This window comes from Octodon degus, unplaced genomic scaffold (genome assembly GCF_000260255.1).
Source record: "Octodon degus isolate 3935 unplaced genomic scaffold, OctDeg1.0 scaffold00027, whole genome shotgun sequence".
Lineage (NCBI taxonomy): Eukaryota > Metazoa > Chordata > Mammalia > Rodentia > Octodontidae > Octodon > Octodon degus.
In genome coordinates this window covers 12,305,924-12,331,483 of record NW_004524603.1, presented here as the reverse complement: position 1 = coordinate 12,331,483, position 25,560 = coordinate 12,305,924, and the positions used below count along the sequence as shown (strand labels likewise).

The 25,560-nt window shown below is 48.8% G+C and overlaps 1 protein-coding gene across 1 annotated transcript in view; it reads left to right on the top strand.

Annotated features, from left to right (window-relative positions):
- The first annotated feature begins 358 nt into the window (after positions 1 to 358).
- Positions 359 to 25,560, top strand: part of Clcn1 (chloride voltage-gated channel 1) — a 29,891-nt gene continuing 4,689 nt past the window's right edge. Inside the window, exons 1-17 of the mRNA XM_004629024.2 lie at positions 359 to 618; positions 2,873 to 2,993; positions 3,372 to 3,503; positions 4,042 to 4,170; positions 4,365 to 4,498; positions 5,637 to 5,714; positions 6,720 to 6,798; positions 12,267 to 12,392; positions 12,806 to 12,890; positions 13,109 to 13,210; positions 13,513 to 13,597; positions 13,814 to 13,963; positions 19,878 to 19,947; positions 20,121 to 20,231; positions 22,370 to 22,583; positions 22,821 to 22,954; positions 25,095 to 25,339. Coding sequence (XP_004629081.1) covers positions 442 to 618; positions 2,873 to 2,993; positions 3,372 to 3,503; positions 4,042 to 4,170; positions 4,365 to 4,498; positions 5,637 to 5,714; positions 6,720 to 6,798; positions 12,267 to 12,392; positions 12,806 to 12,890; positions 13,109 to 13,210; positions 13,513 to 13,597; positions 13,814 to 13,963; positions 19,878 to 19,947; positions 20,121 to 20,231; positions 22,370 to 22,583; positions 22,821 to 22,954; positions 25,095 to 25,339 — 2,172 coding nt within the window. The 5' untranslated portion in view covers positions 359 to 441. The remainder of the gene's footprint in view (positions 619 to 2,872; positions 2,994 to 3,371; positions 3,504 to 4,041; positions 4,171 to 4,364; positions 4,499 to 5,636; positions 5,715 to 6,719; positions 6,799 to 12,266; positions 12,393 to 12,805; positions 12,891 to 13,108; positions 13,211 to 13,512; positions 13,598 to 13,813; positions 13,964 to 19,877; positions 19,948 to 20,120; positions 20,232 to 22,369; positions 22,584 to 22,820; positions 22,955 to 25,094; positions 25,340 to 25,560) is intronic.

The window sequence follows — 25,560 nt, the reverse complement described above, 5'->3', positions numbered from 1 at the left end:
GGAAGGGCGGAGCCTTGAAGGATTCCGGTGCAGACCCCGCTAGGCAGTGCACGCGCTCAGCGTGGATTGCACACGAAGCACTTTGCTATCTTGGTCTGGGCGATATTTATAGAGGGACTGGTGCCCAGGAGCTGGACGCCTGCTACTGACAAGGGAGGGGACAATGCTGCTGGCACCAGGAGGGAGTTCCCTATGGGCTGCCCCGCGGGTTCCCTCCCAGCCCCACCCCCACCCCCACTCTGCACTCACACCTGCTTCGACCCCAGCAGATCAGATGTGGCCATGGGGGGTCATGTGATGGAGAGGCGGCTATAAATAGCTGGAGGTGGGCATCCTGCCCCAGACGCCTTGGGGACAGGCGAGTGCGGAGGCCTAAGGAGCTGCACTGTGAGGTGGACAGGGCAGGCCGGCAGGGGCCCAGCCGCGCTGGGGGGAGGGCACATGGAGCGGTCCCAGTCCCTGCGGCATGGGGGTGAGCAGAACTGGTGGGGAAGTGCCCCCCAGTACCAGTACATGCCCTTCGAGCACTGCACCAGCTATGGACTGCCCTCTGAGAACGGGGGCCTTCAGCACCGGCCCCGAAAGGACGCAGCCCCCCGGCATGTCTACCCCACACAGGTAAAGTCCTGAAGGGAAGGGAGCAGTGGACAGGAACACTGGGATGGGGGTGGATGACAGTGAAGGGCCAGGTGACAAGAGAGCAGTGTTTATTTTTTTAATAGCCTTTTAAAAATGTGCTCAAAATCCAAACTCACTGCAAACCCTATGGCTTGCCTGAGTGTGCAGGTGGAGAGACGTATAGGCACCTTCGCGGGGCTTTTACTGACAGAATAGCCAGATCCTGGGGAGGCTGGCCGAGCCACATGTGTGCGAAGAGCCGGTGCTTATGTAACCACGGGGGCCCACACTGGCTGCTGTGTGCCAGGAGTCTCCCACGCCCTCAGCTATGAGTGGACACCACAGGGCTTCTGCCGCGCAGCCGCCAGCAGAGCGCACACACAGAGGAGCCCCTCTGCAGAAGGTGGAAGCAAAGAGAGGGGACCAAGAGCAGATGGCTTATGGATAGTCAGGGAGCCCCCGGGGTGGAAGCCGGCAGAGTGACCATGCTACCTACCTACCCACTTCCTGCCTCCCAAGGGCGAGGCCTTACATTTGACTTCCAGAGACACACACACACAACAAAAAACCAAACAAACAAATTTCCAGGCGGGAAGAAACTATTCAGTGTGAGAACCTTGGGGAGGCGCAGAGATGGAGTCTCAGAGAGGAGCTGGCAGGGTAGTTTGGGTTTGCCTTGGGGACTATGCAGGACACCATTAGGACCAAGATGTGGTTCTTGGAGTGTAGAAGGTGCCTGAGGGGCACAGATTATAAACTTGAAAAGGGCTTCTGCTCGCCCGAGGCTCTGACTCCTTTAGGTATTGTTGGAGAAGGCGCTCCCACCCCAGCCTTGCACTCACTCTTACCCCAGCGCTGGTCATTCCAAAGGAAAACAAAACAACAGTTCAGGGTACTTCCTGGTGGCAGCAAGAGAATGGCCAAGGGAGCATGAAGTGTCACATAGGAAAGAGTGGCAGGTTCTGTGATCTCCACTCAGGGTGTTTTCTATCTGTGGGTCCCAGCTAGGGCTCAGAGGAAAACACTGCCTGCCTCTGTCACCCGTCTCATCTCAGGGGATGAGACAACTATGATCAGGAAAATTAGTGAGTGCCTATTTGGGACGGAGGCGTAGAACTCTACTGCCTCTTATTGTGAAATCAGATCTTGTCTACCCAGGCTCTCAGAATCAGCAACATGGCCTGGCCTGACCTGGCCCCACAGGATGGAATTAGTGTAGTGGGGCGGGGCAGGCTGAAAGCCATCGGAGAGTTCGCCTACATGCTGCCCCTTGTCACACATGCTCCTGTGGGGAGGGGCTGGGGGTTTCCAGATCCGACAGGTGCTATTCCTTCCTTGTCCTCACCTGTTGGTGGGACTCAGTTACAAGGCTTTGGGGAGAATGTATTGATGCCTTGTCAGGCCCAGTTCCACTTGATGCAGAAAAACCCTGAAAGATGGGTTAGGCAGGCTTTATCCAAGATTGATAGATAACCTGATTCCTACAGGGAGGCAAAATACTCAACAGCAAAATGCAACTAAGTCACCTGCTCCTCAAAAGATGTACATGGGGCCAGCGAGACTAAGTGCCTGCTTAGGCAAGCACAGGGACCAGGGTTTGATCCCCAGTACCACATGCCGCACCAGCCCTACCCCTGGGTGTGCTGAGTGGGCCACTGAATCTGCGCATGGTGGCACACGCCTGTAATCCCAGCATTGGGGAGGCTGAAAACAGGAGGATCACTAAGAGTCTGAACTGCAAAGCGAGACCTTGTATCGAGTACATAAATTTAAAAAGAAATGTACATTTTTTTATGAATCAATTTGAAAAAAGAAGTCCTCCAAGCTCACTCTCTACATTAGGAATCTAAAGCAGCATCCATCTGTGCAGGTGGTGGTTCTTAGGAAACTCATCAGACAGTGTAGAGATACACAAAACGTCTAGCTGACACAGCTGCCCAGTTTTGTGTCTTTACTTCACAGTAGACACTGGTCTCCTTGATGATAGCTAGCCACACGGACCAAGGTGAGGACAGGATGAGGAAAGGATGGGAACAAGGCGGAGGTGGGTGGATGCAGGGAATGAGTGGGAAATGTATGCATGGAGCGCAGAGAGGGGAAGCCAGGGATGACCTCCCGGAGCTCTGTGTGCAACCCTCAGTGCCTGGATTTGACTTAGCTGCTTCCCCTTGTCCCTCAAGTCTATGTGCTGCCCTCTGTCGCTTCTGTTTGACTCTTCATCAAGATACAGCTTGATCATTCTCCTTCCATCCAGATTTACGGCCACCACAAAGAACGATTTTTGGACAAGGAGCAGGACATACAGATGCCCAAGAAGATGGGCTCCAGTTCTACCTTGGACAGCAAGGATGAGGACCACTATTCTAAATGTCAAGGTGATGGGGACTGAGGAATGACTCTGGAATAGGAGGTACAGGGACTAGGAGGATAACTGGGATGCCCCATTCCATAGCCACCCTCCCACCCCCACACATAAAAGTCTCTGAACATGAGCTTCCTGTTGTTCCCTCCCCACCCCAAGAAATAAGAGCTGTGGAAGGGAATTCATCATGTGTTCTTGTTAAATGGAGTTTGGTGTCTTTTGAAAAGACAGGGGCAGCAGTTAGCAGAGAGGTAATGACAAACCTGGTGACCATGTAGAGACAACCAGCTTGGGCCCTGTCCCACCCTTTCAGTCCTCAGCCATGCACCCAGAGCAATAATGGCTGACCAGCTGCTTCCCTTGTCCTCCTTTTACCCTCTTCTCGTCCTAGGTTGTATCCACCGCCTGGAATGCATGATAAGGAGGAAGTTAGGGGAAGACTGGATCTTTCTGGTGCTCCTGGGCCTCTTGATGGCTCTGGTCAGCTGGTGCATGGACTATGTCAGCGCCAAAACCCTTCAGGGTATGTTCTCCTTGGACACTGCTCTCAGCTTTTCCTGACACAACCGAGACTTGCTAGGGCTTCCATCTAGAATAGGCCAGATCTGTCTGAGTAAGGGAAGCTGCACAGACACTAGAGGCAGGTGTGACTCCAGCCTCAGGAAAGACCCAAACCCATCGATTATGCCTCTTCTGTCTGCTCTCACCTAAACAGCGGGTGCCCCTCTTGTAGGGTTGCCCATTTGTTCCTGTTTCCCTGGGGTCTCTCCATTTTCAACAGTGAAGTTCCAGTTCTGGCCAAGCCAGGTGGCTCATGCCAAGGCTTCTAATCATGAGCTAAAGCCTTGTATTCAAGCATGACTTACAGAGTCACCAGTGACCTGTACCACGGGGAACTTGAAGGGATACACCTGCATGTGAAGTGACACCGGCTCCCCCAGCCCTGGGGACACAGCTGGCTTGCTGAGGGACACTGTGCACTTAGGATTTGTGGGGACAGTGCTCTCACTGCCTGCCCTTCCTCCATCCTCTGATTGATCCCAGTGTGTGTGTCCCTGCAGCCTATAAGTGGACCTACGCCCAGACGCAGCCCAACCTTCCTCTGCAGTACCTGGTCTGGGTCACCTTCCCGCTAGTCCTCATCCTCTTCAGTGCCCTCTTCTGCCACCTCATCTCTCCCCAGGCTGTTGGTGAGAACTTTCTTCACAATCTGCTTCTCGCAGGCCAGTCTGCCCTGATGTCCTTGGCCTCCCACCCCCCCGGCCAGCCCTTTGGGGACCCCATCACTACCCTCCCCATCACAGACGCTTGGGCCCTCCCAGCTTCATTTCCTTTTTCATCTCCCCAGCTCAAACCCGCATGCAGTCCTTTCTTCCCATCTTAGGTTCTGGCATCCCTGAAATGAAGACAATCCTTCGAGGCGTAGTCCTGAAAGAGTATCTCACGCTCAAGGCATTTGTGGCAAAGGTGGTGGCCCTAACCGCGGGGCTGGGCAGCGGCATCCCCGTGGGGAAAGAGGTGGGTCTGTAGTGACGGAGAGAAGGAGAAAGAGACAGAGAGTCAAAGTGAGGGTATGCATTGGGAGCAGAAATGGACCAAGGACAAAGGGACTAAAGCCAGTTCTAGAAGGCAATGGAGAGCGGAAAAGGTCTGTCCTGGCGCTGAATGGCAACATGTCAGAACAGGCTATCTGGACGCTTGCCATTGTGTGAGTGTGTGTGTGTGTGTGTGTGTGTGTGTGTGTGTATGTGTACACGCGCACGCACATCAGGTGGGGTGCTGTCCTGTGCACCGTGGGATGGTAGCAGCATCCTTGGGCTCTAGGAGCAGTTCCCAGTCACGGGTACCAGAGGTCTCCAGATATTGCCGCACATCCCCCACAGGCCCCAATTCTCCCCCAGTTGAAGCACTGCCTTAGTGATAATCCACCCCAATCCTTTAGTTTTTGTTTGCAAAAGCAGAGACCTGGAGACAGCTGCGCATCTCTAGGCGACAGACTTGGTGCTCTCTCAGTTGCACTCCACGTGCACCCTGGCCTCTGGTGCACCCTCCACACAGCAGACAGAAAATCGCCTGTAAAAGTGGAATGGGTCACATTTGACCTCTGGCCAAGAACGTTGTAACAGTTTCCCATAGCACTTAAAATAAAATCTGAACTCACAATGGCCTGGGCTGAGGGCCACCTCTCCTGTCACATCCTCCAGCCTCCCGGACTGCTGCCTTCCCTGTGTTTGGGCCTCCAGGCTTTCTTCGCTTATATCGGGCACATCAAACTTGTGCCCCAGGACGCGTGTAGGGAGCATTTTCCCCAGCACTCCCAGCTCACTGTCTCACTGCTCTCAGGCACTGCTTGGTCCTAAGCAGCCAGGGGCTCCCCAGGCCCCTTGGTCTAAGCTCGCACACGCCCTGTCCTTCCACATCGATCCTTTCCCTAGTCTCTCCCCCTCATTCGCTTCCTAGCCATTCCTTGGCATCATCTGCAAGGATAACGCACATCATGCTGCCTCTGCAATGAAGAAGAGGAGAACGCCTGTCCGATTTCGACATTTCAGCAGCTTGCCCAGGGCCTGGAGTTGCAAATGTTAGTTCAGTGAAGCTTCGAAGCCTCCCCTCCAGATGTCTCGCCCTGAGCCCTGCGTCTCCCCCTCTCTTCCAGGGCCCTTTCGTCCACATCGCCAGCATCTGCGCTGCCATCCTCAGCAAATTCATGGCCATGTTTTGCGGGGTCTATGAGGTAAGGTTGAGACCAAGCAAAGCAGCAGGGCCAGCTGGTGGATTGAAGCCGCTGCCGCCCGCCCGCCGTGTGCGCACAGCAAGCCAAGCCGGGAGGGCTGCCTGCTCAGCTGGCCATGGTGCTGAGGGCGCGCTGCACTAACCCGCGCTCCCACGTCCCACCTGTGTTCAGCCAGCGCCTGTTGTAGTCCTGATCTGTGTCCCTCCGCGTTGGTGGCCTGGCTCAGGCCTACCTTTGTGTTCCCCTGTGAATCCACACACCCTTTTGTGTCCGTTCCTCCCCCTTCCTCTGTGCCGCCCTCGTTCTTTTCCTGTCCCCCACGGCGTCCGCCCCTTCGTCTGTCCTGCTGCTTCTCTGTTGCAGACTCTGCCTGGGCAGCTTGACCTCCTGGTGCCGGCCTGCGCAGTGGGCGTGGGATGCTGCTTTGCGGCCCCTGTCGGAGGCAAGTTTTACTTCCTCCCTACCTGGGTTGCCTGAGCCACACTTGGAGGGGGGCTGGAGCTGCCACGGCTTTGGGGTGGGTGGAGCCGTGCTCACCATTGGGTGGGCACCCAGGAAGTGACCGTGGATCACAGCCCCCGGTCCCCTGTACTGGTATCTGTCCATCAAAGGCCTGTGTGTCCCTGTGAGACCAGTTGCTCCTTCCTGCTGCCTTTATTGACGCTCTTCTGCCGGGAGTCCTCACCCACCCCTTTGGCCCTGCCGTTCTCCCTGTGCGTACCCACATCTCCAGCCTGACTTACCTGCCCCGCATCTATTTGCCTAACTTTTATTTCACTTTGTATTATTGGCCTTGAACTGGAAGGTCACTTCCTGTTTGCTACACTCCTGAGTTTCTCGGGGCCTGGGAGTCACTGGGACAATGGCATCGCAGTGAGGCCCTGAGACATAGGCCTCTAACTTCACCTTATTCCCTTCCCCTGCTTGTTCTTCCTCTCTGCCCCTACCCTTCTCCTGTCTGTCCGTCTGTCTGTCCGTCTGTCTGCCCATCTCTCTCCCTAGTAGCAGCCATACTATTACACCGACATGCTGACTGTGGGCTGCGCAGTGGGGGTCGGCTGCTGCTTTGGAACACCTCTCGGAGGCAAGTGCCCCTCCCACGTTGGCGGGCCAGCCTGGTTCTGCCCACCACATGGCTTTGGCTGTCCTCACCAAGTGCTAGACTTACCCGTTTTCTTGTCCCCACAAGAACCGCTGACTTCCCATGAGCCTTTACTCTATGCCTGGCAATGTTCTCAGTTCTTGACATTGATTCCTGGAGAAAGCTCCGTGTGGACGAGGTGTTGTGGAGGAGAAAGTTAGACAGCTGCGAGGGCAAGTGGCTGGAGCAAGGTCATTCTGTCACAGAATCAGGAATGAGCAGGGAGGCAATTTTCAGTTTCCCCTATTTACATTAAACCTGGTCATGTTATTGGTTCCTTTGGCCTTCCTGTGGTATGGATTTTTTGTTTTTGTTTTGTGGTACTGGGGATTGAACTTGGGACCTTGTGCTTGCCAGGCAGGCAATTATGTCGCTGAGCTACATCCCTAGCCCTGCCATGTGGTATGTTTTATATTTGGAAACTTCATATGTTTCTTTCTCTGAGAAAAAATATTAGTATTTTGTTGTGCTTTTTTCCTTTTTTTATGTATTTGGCACAGGGTCTGCAGGGTTTTCAGGGTCTCACTACACAGATTGGACTCGTAGTGATTCTCCTGTTTTCATCCTCCCAAGCGATGGGATTACAGGCACATGCCACCACACCCTGTCCCAGTCGCTGTCTCAGCACAACCTGGGGGCAAGGCCAGCACAGCTACACCAGGGGAATCAAACCCCAACCCCCTGTGTCTGCCTAAGCAGGCACTTTAATCTGCTGAGCTGTCTAGCCAGCCCGACATTTCTTAATTCTGTTTCCATTCCCTTTCCCACCCCATTTTCCCTCCTCTTGCCATCTCCTGGTCCCCTTCTTTTTTTGCAAAAGACCTCTCGAAGATCCCTGATAGCACGTGGGCATTTCAGTGGCCCTTCTCTAGATTGCTGGTGAGCGTCTAAAAAGGAATCTTATAAGGGGAGTTTTAAAGGAAGAGAGTGCTTTGACAACTTATTTAGCTCTCTCTAGCCACATAAGGCAAGTGGGTGTCTTTCAGATTATTTTTCTTATCATGGGTAAAAAGGGACTTGGTCAAAGAAGGCAGTTCTAGTTACTGCCCAAAATCAGTTGCAGTTAGGATAACAGAACAAGGATTATCTGGATAATTCACTGGTTCATTGGTGATAAAACGAAATTACCAAGTTGATAATTAAAGGAACAGAAGCACAGGAAGATCATAGATGCTTCTTAAAGGACCACCTATAGACCAGAGGATATAGCTCAGTGGCACAGTGCCTGCCTGGCAAGTACATGGTCCTGAGTTCTATTCCTCATGCCAAAAAAAAAAAAAAAAAGACTACCTATTAGAGTTATGCCAGTGACAGTGTAATCAATCTTTTTATAGAGGTATCTTCCGGGGAGCTAAAATGCCCTGGCTCCAGAATAACATATGGGGCAAGAGCCCACAGTTAATGAACCTGCCTTGTGCCACTCTGCACTAGCACTGTGCCCAGGCATCCCAGAGAGCTCGTCAGCTGCCAGCACCTGCGTGGCACTTCTGACACCAGCTGCACGCATTCAGCTCCTTAGTCCCTGTCAGGGAAGGGCAGGGTGTTCGAATTCCTGCGTAGGTTACTGTTCACAGTTGCCTCAATGCCCACATTCATGCTTATTTATTCTTTAGCCTTCTTAGTGCAGATAAAGAATATTTTTAGATGGGGAGACCATTGTTGTTGTCTTGTATTGAGTTGTGTTGTACCAGCCAGATTCTTTTAAAGTGAAAATAATCTGCATTCTTTCCCTAAAATTGGAATTTCTGAGATGCATAAGGAAGGTTCTTGTCCTCATGGGAAAGGTAGAGCTCTGAGGGAAGTTGCAGGAGTCTGCCCAGCACTTGGGAGTTACAGCGTCTGCTCAGGCCCTCTGTATTAAGAAGCAAATGGTAAATGTGCCTGCAGGTAGGATTACCTCTTTTATGTTATAATGAATATCCAGTAATGTGAAAGAAAAACTAGCATTAGGATCATTTATTCACAGTGTTAGCAACTCTTAATTCCTTGCATTGATGGACGAAATACCTTTCAGCACTCTGCTGACATGGTGAGTGTCTGTTTGCTGCAATTGTGAGTGAAGAGCTGTGCTTTGACCTGTGATCTCAGGTTGGGCACAGCTAGGTGGGGAGACAGGCAAACGGGTCAGGGCAGCACAGATGTGTGGCCCGATGGAAGCCCCGGTGAAGCGCAGGAGGAGCCCAGGAGGCTTTACAGAGGAGGTAGTGTGTGATATGGAGTCCAGTTAGCAGAATGGACATTTGGAGCAGGAGAAAGGATGCCCAATGATCTGGAGGATCCGCGTGACAGTCGGTATGACAGGAGGAAACAGGAAGGATGTGGGAAATGCGTCTGGACGTAAGGAGGGCTGAGTTGGGAATGCCAGCCTTGCTCCTAGGACAGGATGTGCCCAAGCGCGCTTGGTACCACCTGCCGCTACAGGTGTAATGTGTAAGAATGGCGCCAACCATACATGCTTGGTTAGCCAAATAGATTTTTAAAAACTGCAAATGTTACCAAAAGGTCTGATCCACTGACATAATAATGAGCACCTCAAATGCAGCTATACACAGCATTTCCCCCAACACCCCTTCTTCAGGGACTGTCTCGTGGGACGGATAGTATCCCGTGGACCTGAGTTTGGGAGATGCTACTACGGCTGAAGTGAAACCACACAAAGGTTTTGAACAAGGAAGTGACATGGCCAGCTCCGCCTGTCCATCCAAGCCCTTTGGCACATTTGCACAGGACAGAACTGGCTACAGATTAACAGGATTAATCTAAGATTAACAAGAAGACTATTGTCATGGGCTTGATTCTAGAGGACAGGAGGCTGAGCTGGGCAGAGGCAGAGGAGACCACAAACAGGCCAGCAAACCTGAACAGCATAAATTCAAATCCTTGTGGCCTGATGGTTGTTTTTGTGCAAAGATGGGGGGGGGGGACGTGGAGAAGAGAAAGATGGATCTAGCCTAAGGCCTAGGCTTCCAGGAAAGGCAACTGGATGGGTGGTGGTGTTGGTAATCAGGGTGGGAATGGGGGAAAGAAGCCAGGCTGGGGGGTGGGGAGAGTGGATCCATTTTATTTACTTCAGTACTTTGAATCTGAAGTTTTCATGGTGGAGCCAAGGGTTACCAAGGGGGTAGCTGAGTCTGAAACCCAGGAATGGGGTTGAAGAGAGATTTGCTGACCAGTGGCATGTGGGCAGTGCTGACACCACGGGCATGGGGGAGGCTGGGAAAGAACACAAGCCTGGGAGCAACCAGGGTGGAAGAGTGAGGTCAGGGACCTGGGTTGGACAGAGAGACACAGGAGACAGCGAGAAAACAGAGAAGGAAGCAGGAACTAGAGAAGAGCAGCGCTCCAGACCTGAGAGACAGAGTTCCCTGGAGCTGTTTGTTTTCCAAAGCTTTGTTTCCTTTCAGCAGCACTTTTTCTGTCTGGCTGAGTCTAATATTAAAATGAGCTTTCATTCCTGAGCACACAGTGACAGACTGCGAGGGAAAGTGTCCCAGATCCACTTTGTAGGAAAGAAAACCTAGCCCGGGATTTCAAAAAAATATATTGTAAAATATTCATAAGTTGGATAGTTTTACCCAGGAGCTCAAAGCTGACTTTTCTTTTGTTACAGGCAGGCTGGAAGAAAGGCCCACCCTGCACACAGGGGCAAATCTTCCTTGTAGGCTCTAGGCCGCCTGTGTTCTTGGTGGGATTCAAAGAGCAGGACCGGACGGGTGCCAGCAAGCCACCGCCCCAGGGCTCCCCTGCTTGGCCTCCTTCGCCACGCCACTCCTTTTGCTATCCGGTTCCTTCTCCAGTTGTATCCTGTCTTCATCTGCTCATCCCTGAACAACAGGCGTGCCTGCCTCTGGGCCAGCACGAAGGGTGTTGGATTCTAGGAATTTACTGCCTTAGGGGGAGCTCAAAAGTATGTATGGATGACTAGATCTGAAAGTGGTGAATGATCTGATCGTACAAAATCTTGAGAAAATAAGATCAAGGATGGATGGTTTTGGCCTGAAGAGGATGAGTGGGAATGGCTTCCATAAGAGGGTGACAGCAGGGCTGACCACCGGAAATGCTCGGCCAGCGTGCAGCTGCGGCTCCATGAGGTGGACCAGTGAAGCCACTGTCCACTGGGTGCTCATGACTCAGCCGCAGTGGACTGCCCCTGTAGGAGAGGAGGTACAGAGAGGTCTCGAGGGATTTTAGAGATGTGACTTGGACATGCAAATTAGGGTGAAGAAAATTCCCATTCAGCGAGATGCTTCCTTGAACAGGAGGCAGGCAGCAGGTTGCAAGCACCCTAACAGCTGCCTACCCTGGATACAAAGGAGGCTAGTAAAACGCTTCTGTTTTACTTTGCAGCCAGGCTCACCTCCAGTCTTCTCAGGAGGGGCTGCATTTCCCTGGTTCTCCTTACTTATTTTTTTCTGAAGCACAGGTGGGTGGTAGGTAATTTTGTTGTCAAGTTTTACTTTGCATTGAATCAAAATCTAGTCCCTTCAGTCTTCGTATTGGGGTGGGATTGGGACAGGGTCTCCCTATAGAGTTGAGGCTGGCCTTGAACTCACTACGAAGCCCAGGCTGGTCTTGGACTTGAAATGATCCTTCTGCGTCAGCCTGCCAAGTGCTGGGATTATAGGTGCGCCTGTGCCACCACCCCCGGCTGTGTTCTTACAATTTTTAATCTCTTGAAGGATGTTTGTTGGGACCACAGTGTTCTTGTCTCTGTTCCCAGCATACTTTCTTTTCATCAGATCTTCCTCTTAGTCTCTCAGAAACTGCTCTAGCGAGGATTTCTCACTGGCTTTCCTGTCCCCTCGCCCACCATCCTCAAACATGATTGCTTTTGTCTTCTAGCCTTGGTTTCTCCCTTTCCCTTAGGTCCTTCAAATCTGGCTTTCAGTATTTTTAAAATTTGGTGGACGCCTCTGCTTTCATTTCATAGAATATGGCGCATTGTGCCATCTTTCTTATTTCTCAAGGAGGTCGACTGCATGGGAGGGGTGGTAGCCAGGCTGAAGGCAAGCCAGTGCATTCGGAGTTCTGCTTGGTGACATTGTTGAGTACCTGCCCTGGAAGCTTCCTGTCTTAGGTTTCTGCAGAATTTTCCAACTTCCTTTTAATTCTCCATGGACACCTGATAGTTGTGAACACCAGTCAGCCCCACATCCTAAGGGATGTGGAGCTCATGGACCCTGGAACCTTAGGGTTTGGGTTTGGGGGGTTGGAGGCCCATGCAACTCCCATCTTCTCTGTATCTTATCGACCACATAAAAGCCAGGGTAGCACCTGTCTTACAGAGCAGGTGACCACAAGATCACTTTCCCCAGTGCTTCCCCCAGGCTCAAGTTGCAGCCAGAGCTCCTCGGGGCTGTGCAAGGGGGTAGGGAGTGACTGGAGCTGACCCAGCTTTCCTGGCCCCATAGGAGTGCTCTTCAGCATCGAGGTCACCTCTACCTACTTTGCTGTGCGGAACTACTGGCGCGGATTCTTTGCAGCCACGTTCAGTGCCTTCGTGTTCCGTGTGCTGGCCGTGTGGAACAAGGATGCTGGTAACGGGAATGGCCGAGGGAGGAGGTGTGGCTTTGGGATGCTGCTGAGAGAGGGAGCTCTGGGTGTGTGTCCTAAAAGAATTGGATAGGGGTTGGGGATTTGGCTCAGTGGTAGAATGCTTCCCTAGCAAGCTGGAAGCCCTGGGTTCGGTCCTTGGCACCAAAAACGAAACATGAACTTCCTCTAAAAGAATTGGATGGCAGCACTCGGGAAGGAGGGCCCAAGTCATAGGACCAGGATATAGGTTTGGGGGCTGAGGTACAACCATGCTGAGGTGGTGTGCAGAAAAAAAGAAATTAAAGAGCAGAGGAGAATGGAAGACTGGAAGAAGGACAGCATGAACCCAATGACCTCTTTTCTATCTGGCTTTCTATGGAGCGTCCACCAACATTCTTGTCCTTTCCTCCTGTAGTTACCATCACGGCTCTGTTCCGAACCAATTTCCGAATGGACTTCCCCTTTGACCTGCAGGAACTCCCAGCCTTTGCTGTCATTGGGTCAGTGGGGCCACCTGCTGCGGGTATGTGAGCAGGGAGTGGGCAAGGCTGTGGGTTGGCAGGGACCCAAGCTGGGCCGAAGGTAAGGTGTCAATCACCAGGAAAGTGGCACAGAAAGGGAAGGTAGAGTGCTGGCCAGTGCTCCCCTGCAGTCTCTGGGTCTGAGGGCTGTGTGTTTCATGTCTGTAAATTTCCAACCCTGTAACTTACACCCTCAGGATTTGCTGTGGGTTCCTGGGAGCTGTATTTGTGTACCTGCATCGCCAAGTCATGCTTGGCGTCCGAAAGCACAAGGCCCTGAGCCAGTTTCTTGCGAAGCAGTGAGTCACTGCCCTTCCCCTGCCCTACCTATTTACTTTCTGGTTTCTCCCAGAGTTCCTCCCTTTTTAATCTTGTGGAAGGTATTAAATGTCTTTGGTGGTATGAATTAAAACAGGAAGCTCTGTGGGTAGGGGGCAAAGTTCTTGGTTTCCCTACACATGTTATAATTTTTGGCAAAGAGAATGCTCTCTGCTGGAAGTATTGTGCCTGCAGCTGACTACAGGAAACCTCGGCTTGCCAGAGTTCGGCAGCAAGCGGGGTTGGCTGAGCTGGGGAGAGGGCTGATCTGTTTCCTTTGCAGCCGCCTGCTGTATCCTGGAATTGTGACCCTTGTCATCGCCTCATTCACCTTCCCACCTGGAATGGGCCAGTTCATGGCTGGAGAGGTCAGCTCTAGGGGGACCTGAGGGTGGGGTTCAGGACACTGTACCTAGGCCAGAAAGGAAGGGGCTGCTCAGGTATCCCGTTTTGCCCGGGATCACCTCCATCCCTGAGTAAGGGCCAAAGGGACACTTGACTCATGAGGTTGGGGAAGGAGTTCTCTAAAACAGGAAATAAGATAGATCCCCAGAGAGCCTGCACCCTCTGCTTCCCCCCCTCAGCTGATGCCCCGTGAAGCCATCAGCACCCTGTTTGACAATAACACGTGGGTGAAACACGAGGGTGACCCCAAAATCCTGGGCCAGTCTGCTGTGTGGATCCACCCCCGGGTCAACGTCGTCATCATCATCCTTCTCTTCTTTATCATGAAGGTACTGCATCCCCACTGTGGACCCCCAAACCTCAGCTTTCAGTCAGGCAACTCAGGGTTTGCATGGGGCGGGAGGAGAAGAGTATACCTGGTCGGTATCTGACCTAAAAAGAATCGTAGGAAACCATGGCACAAATAAGGTGCCCATCTCCAGACATGAAGCGCATCTGGGTCAGTCGCTCCACCCCATCAGCTCAGGGATGCTAGCATAATTATCACCACCCCTCTGATGGCTCCACTTGTTATCTTATTAAGGCGTCACAACAGCCACACAAGCAGGGCAAGACAGAGTTCAGCAATACAGACAACTGTGTCATAACCTCGGATTAATTAGCCAAGCTCCTCCCACATGTTGGGCAACTAGGTGCTTCGTTCTCCATGTATTTGATTATTCATTTTCGGGTGATTGGCACGCTCATCCCCCCTCCCGTTCTATAGAATGTTCTGGAATTTCAAAAGAGATGACACTATTTAAATCAGTTTTATCAGGGACTCTGATTTTTATAAACATGACGACTCTCTAGGTAGTGAGGCTGTGAGGATTTTGCCATTCTCAGGCTATTTTTTTTTTCCTAATTTCAATTAGGAAACAAAAGCTGAGCCTGTTTTTTGTCTTACATCTGCTCTTTTTCATACCTGTCCATCAAGGATTATACATTTATAGCCTTCTCAATTACTGCCGTATACAAAGACATTTTTATTTCCACCTCTCAGCCACTGATTGCCTTTCTTTTTTAACTTTTTTGATAATTCCCCTTTGCCTAATAATATAGCTTGCCTAAAGACTCCAACGTGTGGTACAATTCTCGGACATGTCTGTCCACCCTGAATTTTCACTCTTTTGAATACCTTGCTACGAACGTCTTTGTTATACCTTTTAGGAAACTACGTTTCTCCAGCAGGAGTCACTAAGTCTAGTTTATATTATCCTTACAATGCAAGGGACTCATTTGTTCATTTATTCAAAATATATTATGAGGCACTTACCTGCCAGGTGCATAGTCCTTGATCATTTATCTTCGGTTAACCTTACACATTTACAGCCCCCCTCCAAAAAAAAAAAACAAAAACAAAAACAATTTAGAACCAAGCGTAATAGCTCATCCCTGTAATACTCTGGAAGGATCAGTCAGCAGAATCCCAAGTTTGCCCAGCCAGGGCAACTTAGAAACTTAACAAGACCCTACTGTAAAAAAGGTTGAGGAATCTATCTCAGTGTGAAGGCACTGAGTTCAATCCACGGCACCACGAAAAGTCTTTCTTTTACTCATTTCATGTTTATGTAATTGATTAGAGATGCCAGGTGCTTCTCACAGGAGGTTTCAACTTACATGCTCAGGTCTAGTGCAGCTTTTTTTCTTTTTATAATTAATTACTTAGTTAATTAATTAATTGTTGCAGGGTCTTGATACACAGTTAAGACTTGTATCAATCCTCCTGTTGTAGCCTCGCCAGGTGTGCGCCACCACGCCCAGTTACGGGCATGTGGTACTGGGGATCGACCTCGGGTCTTTGCGCTTTCCAGGCAGGTGCTTAGACCACTGATCTATCTCCCTAACCCTAGTGTGGCTTTCTTAAAGCTGTATTTGTGTATGTTCTTCCCTGGATCTTTTGAGGTGAGTTACTTGAATCTTTGGCTTCCGTATCTTGCACATCCACTTCAGTCATTTATTTGTTATTTCTACTTTCAAAATAATTGACATTTTTTCATAAAGAATTTTTAGTGTCATTGAGGGATTTGATTTCTGGACTTGCACTGTAGAGTTGTTTCTCTTCTCTAATTTATACATCTTAGTTTCCCATACTGGTCATTGACTCTACAAAACCCATTCATAGTGTTGTTCTCCAGTGATGAGGGCTATGTTTTTATGATATTTCTCTAGATTGAGCCAAATGTTAACTTTGGAGTCATGCATACTTTTTCTTTCTTTCTTTGTTTCTTTCTTTCTTTCTTTCTTTCTTTCTTTCTTTCTTTCTTTCTTTCTTTCTTTCTTTCTTTCTTTCTTTCTTTTTTTTTTTTTTTTTGGTGGAACCAGGGATTGAACTCAGGTCCTTGTGCTTCCCAGGCAAGCTCTTATTCTAATGAGTCATCTCCCCGGCCCCTCATGCATACTTCTAAAATGTAAAAATTTTCTAAAGTTTTGTAAAAACGAAACACTATATATTTCTTCCCTTGTCTCTTTCTACCATCCCAGATTTCCAGTTATGTATCTGCGTCCCACTTTATGGATTAAATTCATCCTACTTGGGTGATGCAGAATGATTCCATTGTATAAGGCTATGATTAATTTCTCACTGAATTATACCCTTGTTAATGTTTATATTTTAAGTGTATCCAGAAAAAAGAATACTTTCTGGGCTACATTTCAGGCTTAGCAGTTTATAACAGGTCTGTAACACTCTATAGTATTTATAAATATAAAGACATTTATTGCTACAAATACATGACATTACTACTTACTACTGTTTCCTAAAATTTTCACTATCTAATCATTGAACTCACAATCATGCCCTTGTTTTTCCCTAAATGTGAGAAATAGGCTACATAACCACATTAAAATGTAAAAGTGAGGCTGAGGATGTAGCTCAGTGGTATAAGTGCCTACCTGGCAAGCACAAGGTCCCGAGTTTGATCCCTGCATGAGTATGTTGATCTGTTTTTCCTCACAACAAGGAAGTACCCGAGGTAGGCTACCCTTACAGGAAGCAAGTTTGGGTTTATAGTCTCATACATCCTAGGCTGAGGGGTCACACTCAGCAGTGACATTCTTGCTAGCAGGGTCCCAAGGCAAGGCAGCGCATCCCATCTGTGTCAAGAGACGAGGAGCTCATATGTGTGTCCACATCTGTCTTCCTGTTCTCACTCTCCCTAGAAAGCCACCAGGAACATCTGTCATGGTGGCTCCATCCTGACAGCCTGAGCTAAGCCTAATTGGTTTCTAAAGGTTGCATCTCTAATCCTCACAGTCAGACTAAGGCTTCACCCTTCTCCTACCTCCTGATGGGGGTGACATTTCAAACTACAGAGCTTTGGGGGAACAGACGTTCAATCCATATCCAAGCCACAGCAGAGGCTAAAACTATTTTCCACAGTTAGACTTAAAATTAGTCCCTGAGGTTTTCTGGCAGGCTGGTTGGTGATGCCCTCAATTCAGCTCTTTCGTGGTATTGGTGAAAAGAACGCCTGCCTGCCTTTATCTCAAGTTGGGGCAAGTAGCACTGTGTAACGAGTTAAGCTGTTTGTCTTTCTGACCTCTCCATCTCCCTTTTAATAAGTCTAGTGTTCAATCGATTATCATCCGTCCTCAGCCTAATGTTCCGTAGAATTCTTTTTGCTGTTCTTCCCATCATTCCTCCTGCAAGGGACCTAAGTCAATATTTAGAGTCCGTGATGATTAATCTCTGTTTTCTCAGGTCTCTAGAATTGGGTGTTTAGCCGTTCTTTTCCACATCACATTGGGTCCATTCTTTCAGGTGCCAATAGCCACAAGAGTTCACTCACCCCGTGTGTCATTCTTTGTGCGGTAGGAGTGGGTGACTTCAGTGCCCTCTGATGTTCACTCTGTTTGCATACGTATCTTGGGGGATAATCTAGCTCCTTCTCTGAAATCACACCATTGGTCCCCTATAATCTGTATACTGCTGGAGTTTCAGGCTATCTGCAGCTGTGGTTTTGATGTACTTACCACAAAGAGACGGCGGCACATGAGAGTTCAAGGGGTCTCAAGCTGTTAAGTGTCACAATCACTTAAGAAGCTTACGTCCAAGAGCCTCAAATTACGTCTCCAGTCTGATGCCATGGCCTTCTGTGGAGTCCGGCTGTCTGCAAATGCATTCCAAGGGATGAGCATTCCTGTTGGGTAGATTAGTCAGTGTTAGCTCTGAGGAGCTGTCTCTGCTGTGTGAATTCTACTTGACCACTCTATGGTCCATCTTCCTTGTTTCCCTCCCGCTTTTGATATCATAGCTACATTTATTTACTGAGCATTATGGCAGTACATTCTTTCCCTTGAAATTTCAGCCTATGTGCTCATCGTGGACATTTAATATTGCACCCTTATTTCCTTCAGATAGTTATATTCTGGCATGAAGAATTGCGGTTTGCCTCATGTGAGTACTTTTGCAATGAAGCTTTCTGAAAATGGTCATTGCTACCTCATGAGCTCAGCTTTGGCTGAGGGGAACTAGAGAATGAAGGAATTTATTTCCCACTGGTTTACAGTGTGACTGGAACAATTTAAACCTTGTAAAAATCTTTTTATTTTATTTTTTAAAGAGAGTACAAATTTGGGGGGCTGGAGAGATGGCTCAGTGGTCTAAAGCACCTACTTGAAACAAGCTTGGCAAAGCACAAGGACCACGGTTCAATCCTCCAGCACCACATGCCAGCCAGCCCCGCCCTCTGGTGGGCTGAGCTGGCCACACACACACACACAATAAATAAATGTAATAAATAAAAATAAATAAATATTTAAAGAGAGTACAAATTTGGAATTAAAACAGAAAAAAATTACAAGTGATACAGAATTTCACTTAACAAAGTAATATGAATTTCACAGTATTTGTTGTAATACATAGTATTGTCTTCCAACCAGTTATTCATATTACCAGATATACGCATGGAAAATTGGAAGAGGAAATAAAAAAGAAATGTATGAGGAATTAAGAAAAGAAAAAGTACAATGGGAAAAAAAGGAGATGAAACAAGTTAAAGCATTAACTGCTTCTTTTCATAGACCAGCAGAAATGCACAGTACAGTTGTCCAAACCATCCTGCCTACAAACATAGATAAACCTCTCCCCCTACTCCCTCTCCTGTCCTTCTCAACTCAGTAACTCTTTCATTTTGAATGAGTTCATTCCCTTTTATCAGTATCTATTATACCCTTCAGATTCCATCTTTCCCTTTCAGGTTCTCACACTAAGGAGACAATATGATGTTGGCACATGTGTGTCTGATTTATTTCACTTAAGAGTATGAACACTGTAAAAATCTTAATCTTTTCTGTTCGTTTGAACATCTATGACCATCTTGTACCTAATTAGTTCTTAATTCTTTTGCATTTTTTTTTTTTTTGCCAGAGAATGTGCATCCTGTACTTGCTACCACTCCATTTCTATTAAGATACTGTCTGATGAAATTGGCCTTGGAGATATTTTTCTTGTATTAGCTGACTAACCAGGCTCTTGCTTGGTCCCTTCAGTACAGCAAGAACAGACTTGAGTGTGAGGTGGCTGCTGGGAATGAAAGTGAGGGCCAGCGCATGCCAGGCGGGTGCTATACCATCGAGTTACATTTCTCATCCCAGATCTAAGTTTTGATCTTTAGTTAAGGTGATTTGATATGATAGCAAATGACACAGGCAGAACACTCTTCCTTCTAGCTTCCTCTGCGAGGTTTACCACATGGGTGGCTTTATAAGGCTAACTTAGTTACATTGTAAGTCACTCGGACTTTAGAGTCTGCCACTGAGAGCTGTGGCTGCTTTTCAAATCATTACCTGACCAAAGAAAGGACTCCTCTGGCTTCAAGAGTTTCAGGCTGCTCTTCCAGAGGAAACTGTCTGGGCTAAAGACAGTAGGTTAGAGTCCTCAGGAGGCAGTGAAAAAGGGATCCTGGGGGGGCTGTCATTTCTTTTTCTAAATTATGCCAAAGGAAAACACAGTCACTCAACATACAAGGATTTGGTGTTAGATTCTCTTGTCCTGATGTCTTTGATGTCTGAGTCTGAGAGTGTCGGTGTTTTTGGTTCTTAAGAAAGGGAGACAGACACAATGATTTGTTGAAGGGTTAACTATCCCAGATTTCTGTGATGACTCCTGAAGTGAGAAGAAGGACAACAGAAGGAAGGGAATGCACTGGTGCATGCTGGGCAGAGGAGGGAGGGTGTCCTAACGCTTCTTTTCTACCCTAGTTTTGGATGTCCATTGTGGCCACCACTATGCCCATACCCTGTGGAGGTTTCATGCCTGTGTTTGTGTTAGGTGAGTTCTGATGGTGTCTAGGTGGCAATCTAGGGTCCTGGGGGAATAAGGAGATGCCTGAGATGCTGGGAATTTGCATTTGGTCTTCACCCTCAAGAGAGATTTTCTTGAAAACATGAAGAATAAGGAACTTGGATCTCACTGGACTTTTCTTTCTTTCATTTTCCCTCTAGGAGCTGCATTTGGAAGGCTGGTGGGAGAAATCATGGCCATGCTGTTCCCAGATGGTATCTTATTTGATGACATCATCTACAAAATTCTCCCTGGGGGCTATGCAGTAATTGGTGAGACATATCCCACCCTGTAGGAACCAAATATGGAGAATCCCAGATCCCCACCATCAAAGTCTCCCAGTACAGAGTATACAATTTTTTGTATACTTCAATCCAGAGTATACAATTTTTTTTAAATGTATTTAGTACAGGGTCTACAGGGTCTCACTGTGTAGATCAGACTCATAGTGATTCTCCTGTTTCTCCTGATTCTCCTTCCCAAGTGTTGGGATTACAGTTATGTACCACCATGCCCAGTGTTAATCAAAGTCTCAGTGTGCCCTTGGGGCAGGGCCGACACGGCACACTGGGGATGGAACCCTGGTCCCTGCGTCTGGGTAAGAAGGCATTTTAGTCCACTGAGCTGTCTGGCTGCCCCCACCATAGGGTTTTAATTTAGTGCTGTTTAATTCACCTTTAATTATGTACTCAACCCATTGCTCTGACTCTCATGATCTCTTACTGAACTTATTCAACTTTGGTTTCCTCGTATGAAAAGAGGTAAAAGGAATATGACTACATAGGGAGGCAAGGGAAGAAACACCTTAGATGTGTCTCAATGTCTGGTAAGGATTTTCCTCTCCTTCCTAAGAATCTTGGACCATCAGGCAGTAATTGCTCAGGTGCCCCCAACCTTAGATGTGGTGATACTGATGGGAGAAACATGAGTTGTGGGCCTTCTCTGTCATTTGTTGCCTGGCTGACCACAGAGCACATCAGCTGCCTTTCTGAGCCTTAGTTTCTTGATTCTAACATCACTCCTCAGATAGCATTTTTGGAAACATGACTATGATAGTCCCCTGGATTACTATGCCCCCTTCCTATTTGCCAACTGTGCCAAAATCCCATAGCTTCTGTCTTAGTTACTCTTGTTGCTGAGACAAATGCCCAACACCCAAAATGAAGGAAGGAAAGGTTTATTTAGCTCATGGTTTGTGGAGGTTTCAGTCCATACTTGGCTGGCTCCAAGGCAGAGTGACACATGGCAGAGGGCAGCTGCTCATGGCTGAGGAAGACAGCAAGGAGCAAAGGCAGGAGCAGCAGCTGTGGCAGCTAGCAAGCCTCTCTCCCCTCCTTATATTGTATGCAGATTACCCACCCCAGGGTGGGTGTAGCACTCACACTCATAATCCCCACATCGGATCATGAATTTGGTCACAAACTCTAGAAGCCACTCCAGTGACTGCATGAGGCTGTGAGGGGATAATTAAACACAAGCCATAAAGCATCTAAGGTCAGTCTTCCCTGGATAGGAACCAGCAAATCAGCTGCATAGCTCAGAGAGTGCCTGCCCCCCATCACGGCTCCTTTACACAACCTGCTGTGAGCAGCTAGCATCTTCTTAAGCCGCTTTATTCCTCTCAGATGTCCATCCCCATCTTTCCTGGTCTCCATGCCCCCGTATACACACCCTACCACCCTGCCTGTTCTGAGGTATTTTGCACATGCCATTCAGTAACATCATTCCTCTGAATATTTTCTTTTTGTAACTTGTTACATTTCCCATATGCCTGCTATGCTGTTTTTCCCACAGGACATCTACCTCTTGTTTGGGTCAATGAAAGAATAACTGAAAAATAAACAAGATAGATTTTCTCTTCAGTGAGCTTATAGAATCATACACAGAGCTGCAAGGGCTTTGGAACTCATTCAATGACCTCTTTGCTCCACAGATGAGAGCAAGGATTCTAAAGCAACTAAACTCTCTTTATGTTGCTGAAATACAAACTCCAGACCTGATGCTGTCTCATTTTTCCTTCCATGGCACAGTTCTTGGGTTGTCTTTTTATTCATTCATTAATCGGCATCAACACTTAGGCCCAAGGTAATATGCCATAGTGGAGTTTAAAACACTCAGTCAAGAATGATACAAACTTTCAAAAGCAAAGAATGGATAAGACATCATTATCTTCATTTTATAAAACAACATATTAGCATATGCAAGGATTTTGTGATTTACTCGACATTGTAGAATGAAATAAAAGTGTAATTGTCTAGCAGGGCAGCATGCTAGTCCCTGGTCTTGACAGAAGTGCTGGCCTGGACCAAGGTCCTGTGTCCTATCCTGGGTCATCTCCACCACTTTCACACATGCCCTTCATGCCTAGAATGTAGTGCTGACCTCTTGACATATTCCTGTGTCATTCCAGGAGCAGCAGCCCTGACGGGTGCCGTGTCCCACACAGTCTCTACTGCCGTGATTTGCTTCGAATTAACGGGTCAGATTGCTCACATCCTGCCCATGATGGTGGCTGTTATCTTGGCCAACATGGTGGCCCAGAGCCTGCAGCCTTCCCTCTATGACAGCATCATCCAGGTCAAGAAGCTACCCTACTTGCCCGACCTTGGTTGGAACCAGCTCAGGTCAGGGGCATTAGCAGGAATTAGCTAAGATGTCCTGGGTGATGGGAGGGCCTGTGGCTGAGACTGAGGTCAGAGTCGGTGTTAGGAAGCACTGTTTTGCACCAGTTTCTTGTTTCCATGGACGTAGGAAATACTGTGATGACCCAGTGCAGGTATAAGGCCATGGATGGAATGCAGGGGACAGCAAAGGCCTGGCATATGGTGGGGTTAACTCACTGTGCTTTCTCCCTTCCACAGCAAATTTACCATCTTTGTTGAGGACATCATGGTACGTGACGTGAAGTTTGTGTCAGCTTCCTGCACATACGGGGAACTGCGAAACCTGCTCCAGGCCACCACAGTCAAGACTTTACCCCTGGTTGATTCCAAAGGTCAGTAGGATGGAAGGAACTAGATTCCTGAGCTGCTGACTTCAACGAGAGTCCCATAGGGTAGAGGATGCAGGTGTGGACTCGTGCCAGCAAGCCGGGAGGTCCATCCTGCACTCTTCAGGGATATGAGCTTGCTCACAGATGGAAAAATGCAGCTATCTCACGTATATACACAAGACAACAGCTAAAAATCCTCCAGAGAAACACAATTGATTGTCAGTATTCAAGGCAGCTCTGTGCCATAAAGAAACCATGAATGTGGAGTTTACCGGACAGTGCTGACCAATTACTTCCAGGCAAAGTACAGGGCTTGAGCTTCTGGTCACACCCTTTTCGTCCTCTGATCAGTACATGACCCCATTTACGTGTTTCTGCTGAACAGGCCTTATGCCACAGGAGTTGCTGATGTACTATCACGGAACTTACAGCCAACAGCACTGTAATCATAGTTGAATACAGCTCACCTAACACACATATTTTCTCAGTAAGGTGCACCGCAGCCTCTTTATGCTTAGGAACACTGGGCAGCACTTCAGCGTTATGTTTGGGGCTGTTTTAAACAGTAAAAGCACCAACACAAAGCACAGAGATGTGAAGAGCCTAACATTAAATAGGCTGCAAAAGGAGCCGTCTTTTACAGTACTCATGCTGAAAGGAGAGGGCTGGGCACTCTTATGTTCCCTTCCAGCTGGGAATACAAATGTTGGGCAATGCCATTTTTCAGTGACTTTGCACATGCCTGTGAATTGCACCACAAGCACCTGGGGTATTGATTTTGAGTCGTGAATGTCTGTTTCAGTGAGTAGAAGAACTCACCAACAGGGAATGCATGAGTTATAAGGTTGGGCTGTGAGTCTCATGGCTCTTTGTAACTTAACTGAGTCACACTTGTTCTCAGTGCCCAACTTAAGACCGGAAACTGCTCTGTAGGAAGGCGTGAGTGATCTCTCGCATTTCTCTCTCTATCCTTCCTGCCTCCCCCCAGGACTTCAGCCTGCTTTTTATTATTTCCTCCTGCTCTTTGTACATGTATGTCTTGTTTTCTTCCAAGACTGGCGGTCCTTGAAGGTTGAGATAATCTTATGTCTATATTTCCAGAATTGGGGCTGGAGAGATGGCTCAGTGGTCTAAAGCACCTACTTAGAACAAGCTTAGCAAAGCACAGGGACCACGATTCAATCCCCTGCCCCCTGGTGGGCTGAGCTGGCCACACACACACACACACACACACACACACACACACATAAATAAATATATTTCCAGAGTGTTTTGCTCTAAGTATTTACTGGATAGTCAATAAATACTTCTCTAGTGTTCGAATTAGTGCAGTAGAGGAAAAGCACGGCATGTTACTTGAAGGCATTAAGATTGCAAGTTCTGATGTCAGGTAATCAGAGCACCCAAAATTTTTAAATTATATTAACTCAGATATTTCCTCTAAGCTCAGACAGACCCTTTCTAAATGCCTTCTACAGTGGCTAACTGCTGGAGCAACGTACTGTTGATGAGGAACATGGCTTTCATAATAATGGCCGAGACTTAGCAAAATCGATCGCAGTAACACTGCGGCAATTCCAAGATGAAACTTAATGAACACGTTTATCACTGTAGCAGGATTTCTGTAGACATACACAAGATGGTCTTGGGGAAAAGCAGGTGCGCTATTTATATCCTAGAAGGACTCGGGTTGTTGACTCGGTGCAACAGCAGACGTGAAAGGTGGACCCTTCTCCCCTCCTCCAGGGGCAGAGGGGAAGCTTGCCTTGCTGGTTGACTTCTTGCGGAGTGCGTCCGTGCTTCAGCCTGTGCGAAAGGCGTTTCTTGTTTCATTCTATTTGGGCAGCGTAGATCAGCCTGTTTTAACACCAGGCCATCAAATGCCTGCCTGCACAAGGTCCAAATAAGTGCACTTTCGCATCAGTCAGCGTGCTGCTGCCCGTTGGGTAGTAAGTGCTAAATGGCTGAATAAAAGAGAGCCGGCGAGGTTAACCCTGGGGAGTTTTTGAAATGCTTTTTTGAGAAGAAGAGGGCAAGCGCTGGAGAAGAGAGGCGCGCTAGGTGTCTGCTGCCGGCTCCAGGTGGTGTGGGGCGTGGCAGGGTGCAGGCAGGACTTGGGCTGAGTGTGGTGGATTTCCCGCAGATTCTATGATCCTGCTGGGCTCGGTGGAGCGTTCAGAGCTGCAGTCCCTCCTGCAGCGCCACCTGTGTCCCGAGCGGAGGTTGCGGGCAGCCCAGGACCTGGCGCGGAAGCTATCGGAGCTGCCCTACGACGGCAAGGCGCGGCTGGCGGGGGACGGCATCCCGGGTGGAGCGCCGAGGGGCCGGCCCGAGTCCTTCGCCTTTGTGGACGAGGATGAAGATGAGGACCTTTCCGGGAAGAACGAGGTGACAGCCTGGAAGGACTAGGGAGCCGGAGCGAGGGGGAAAGGAAGGCAAGGCGTCGGCAGGGGGCGCCAGCGACCTCCGCAGTGTTTGATCACAGCTGAGTAGCGGGGAGGCCAGGGGTTCAAGGTGAGCGGGCAGAGGGACGGAGAGTGGTGTTAAATGGAAACGTCGCAATTCTGATGCAGAATTGCCATCCAGACCCGTGCCTCTGAGTGCAGCCA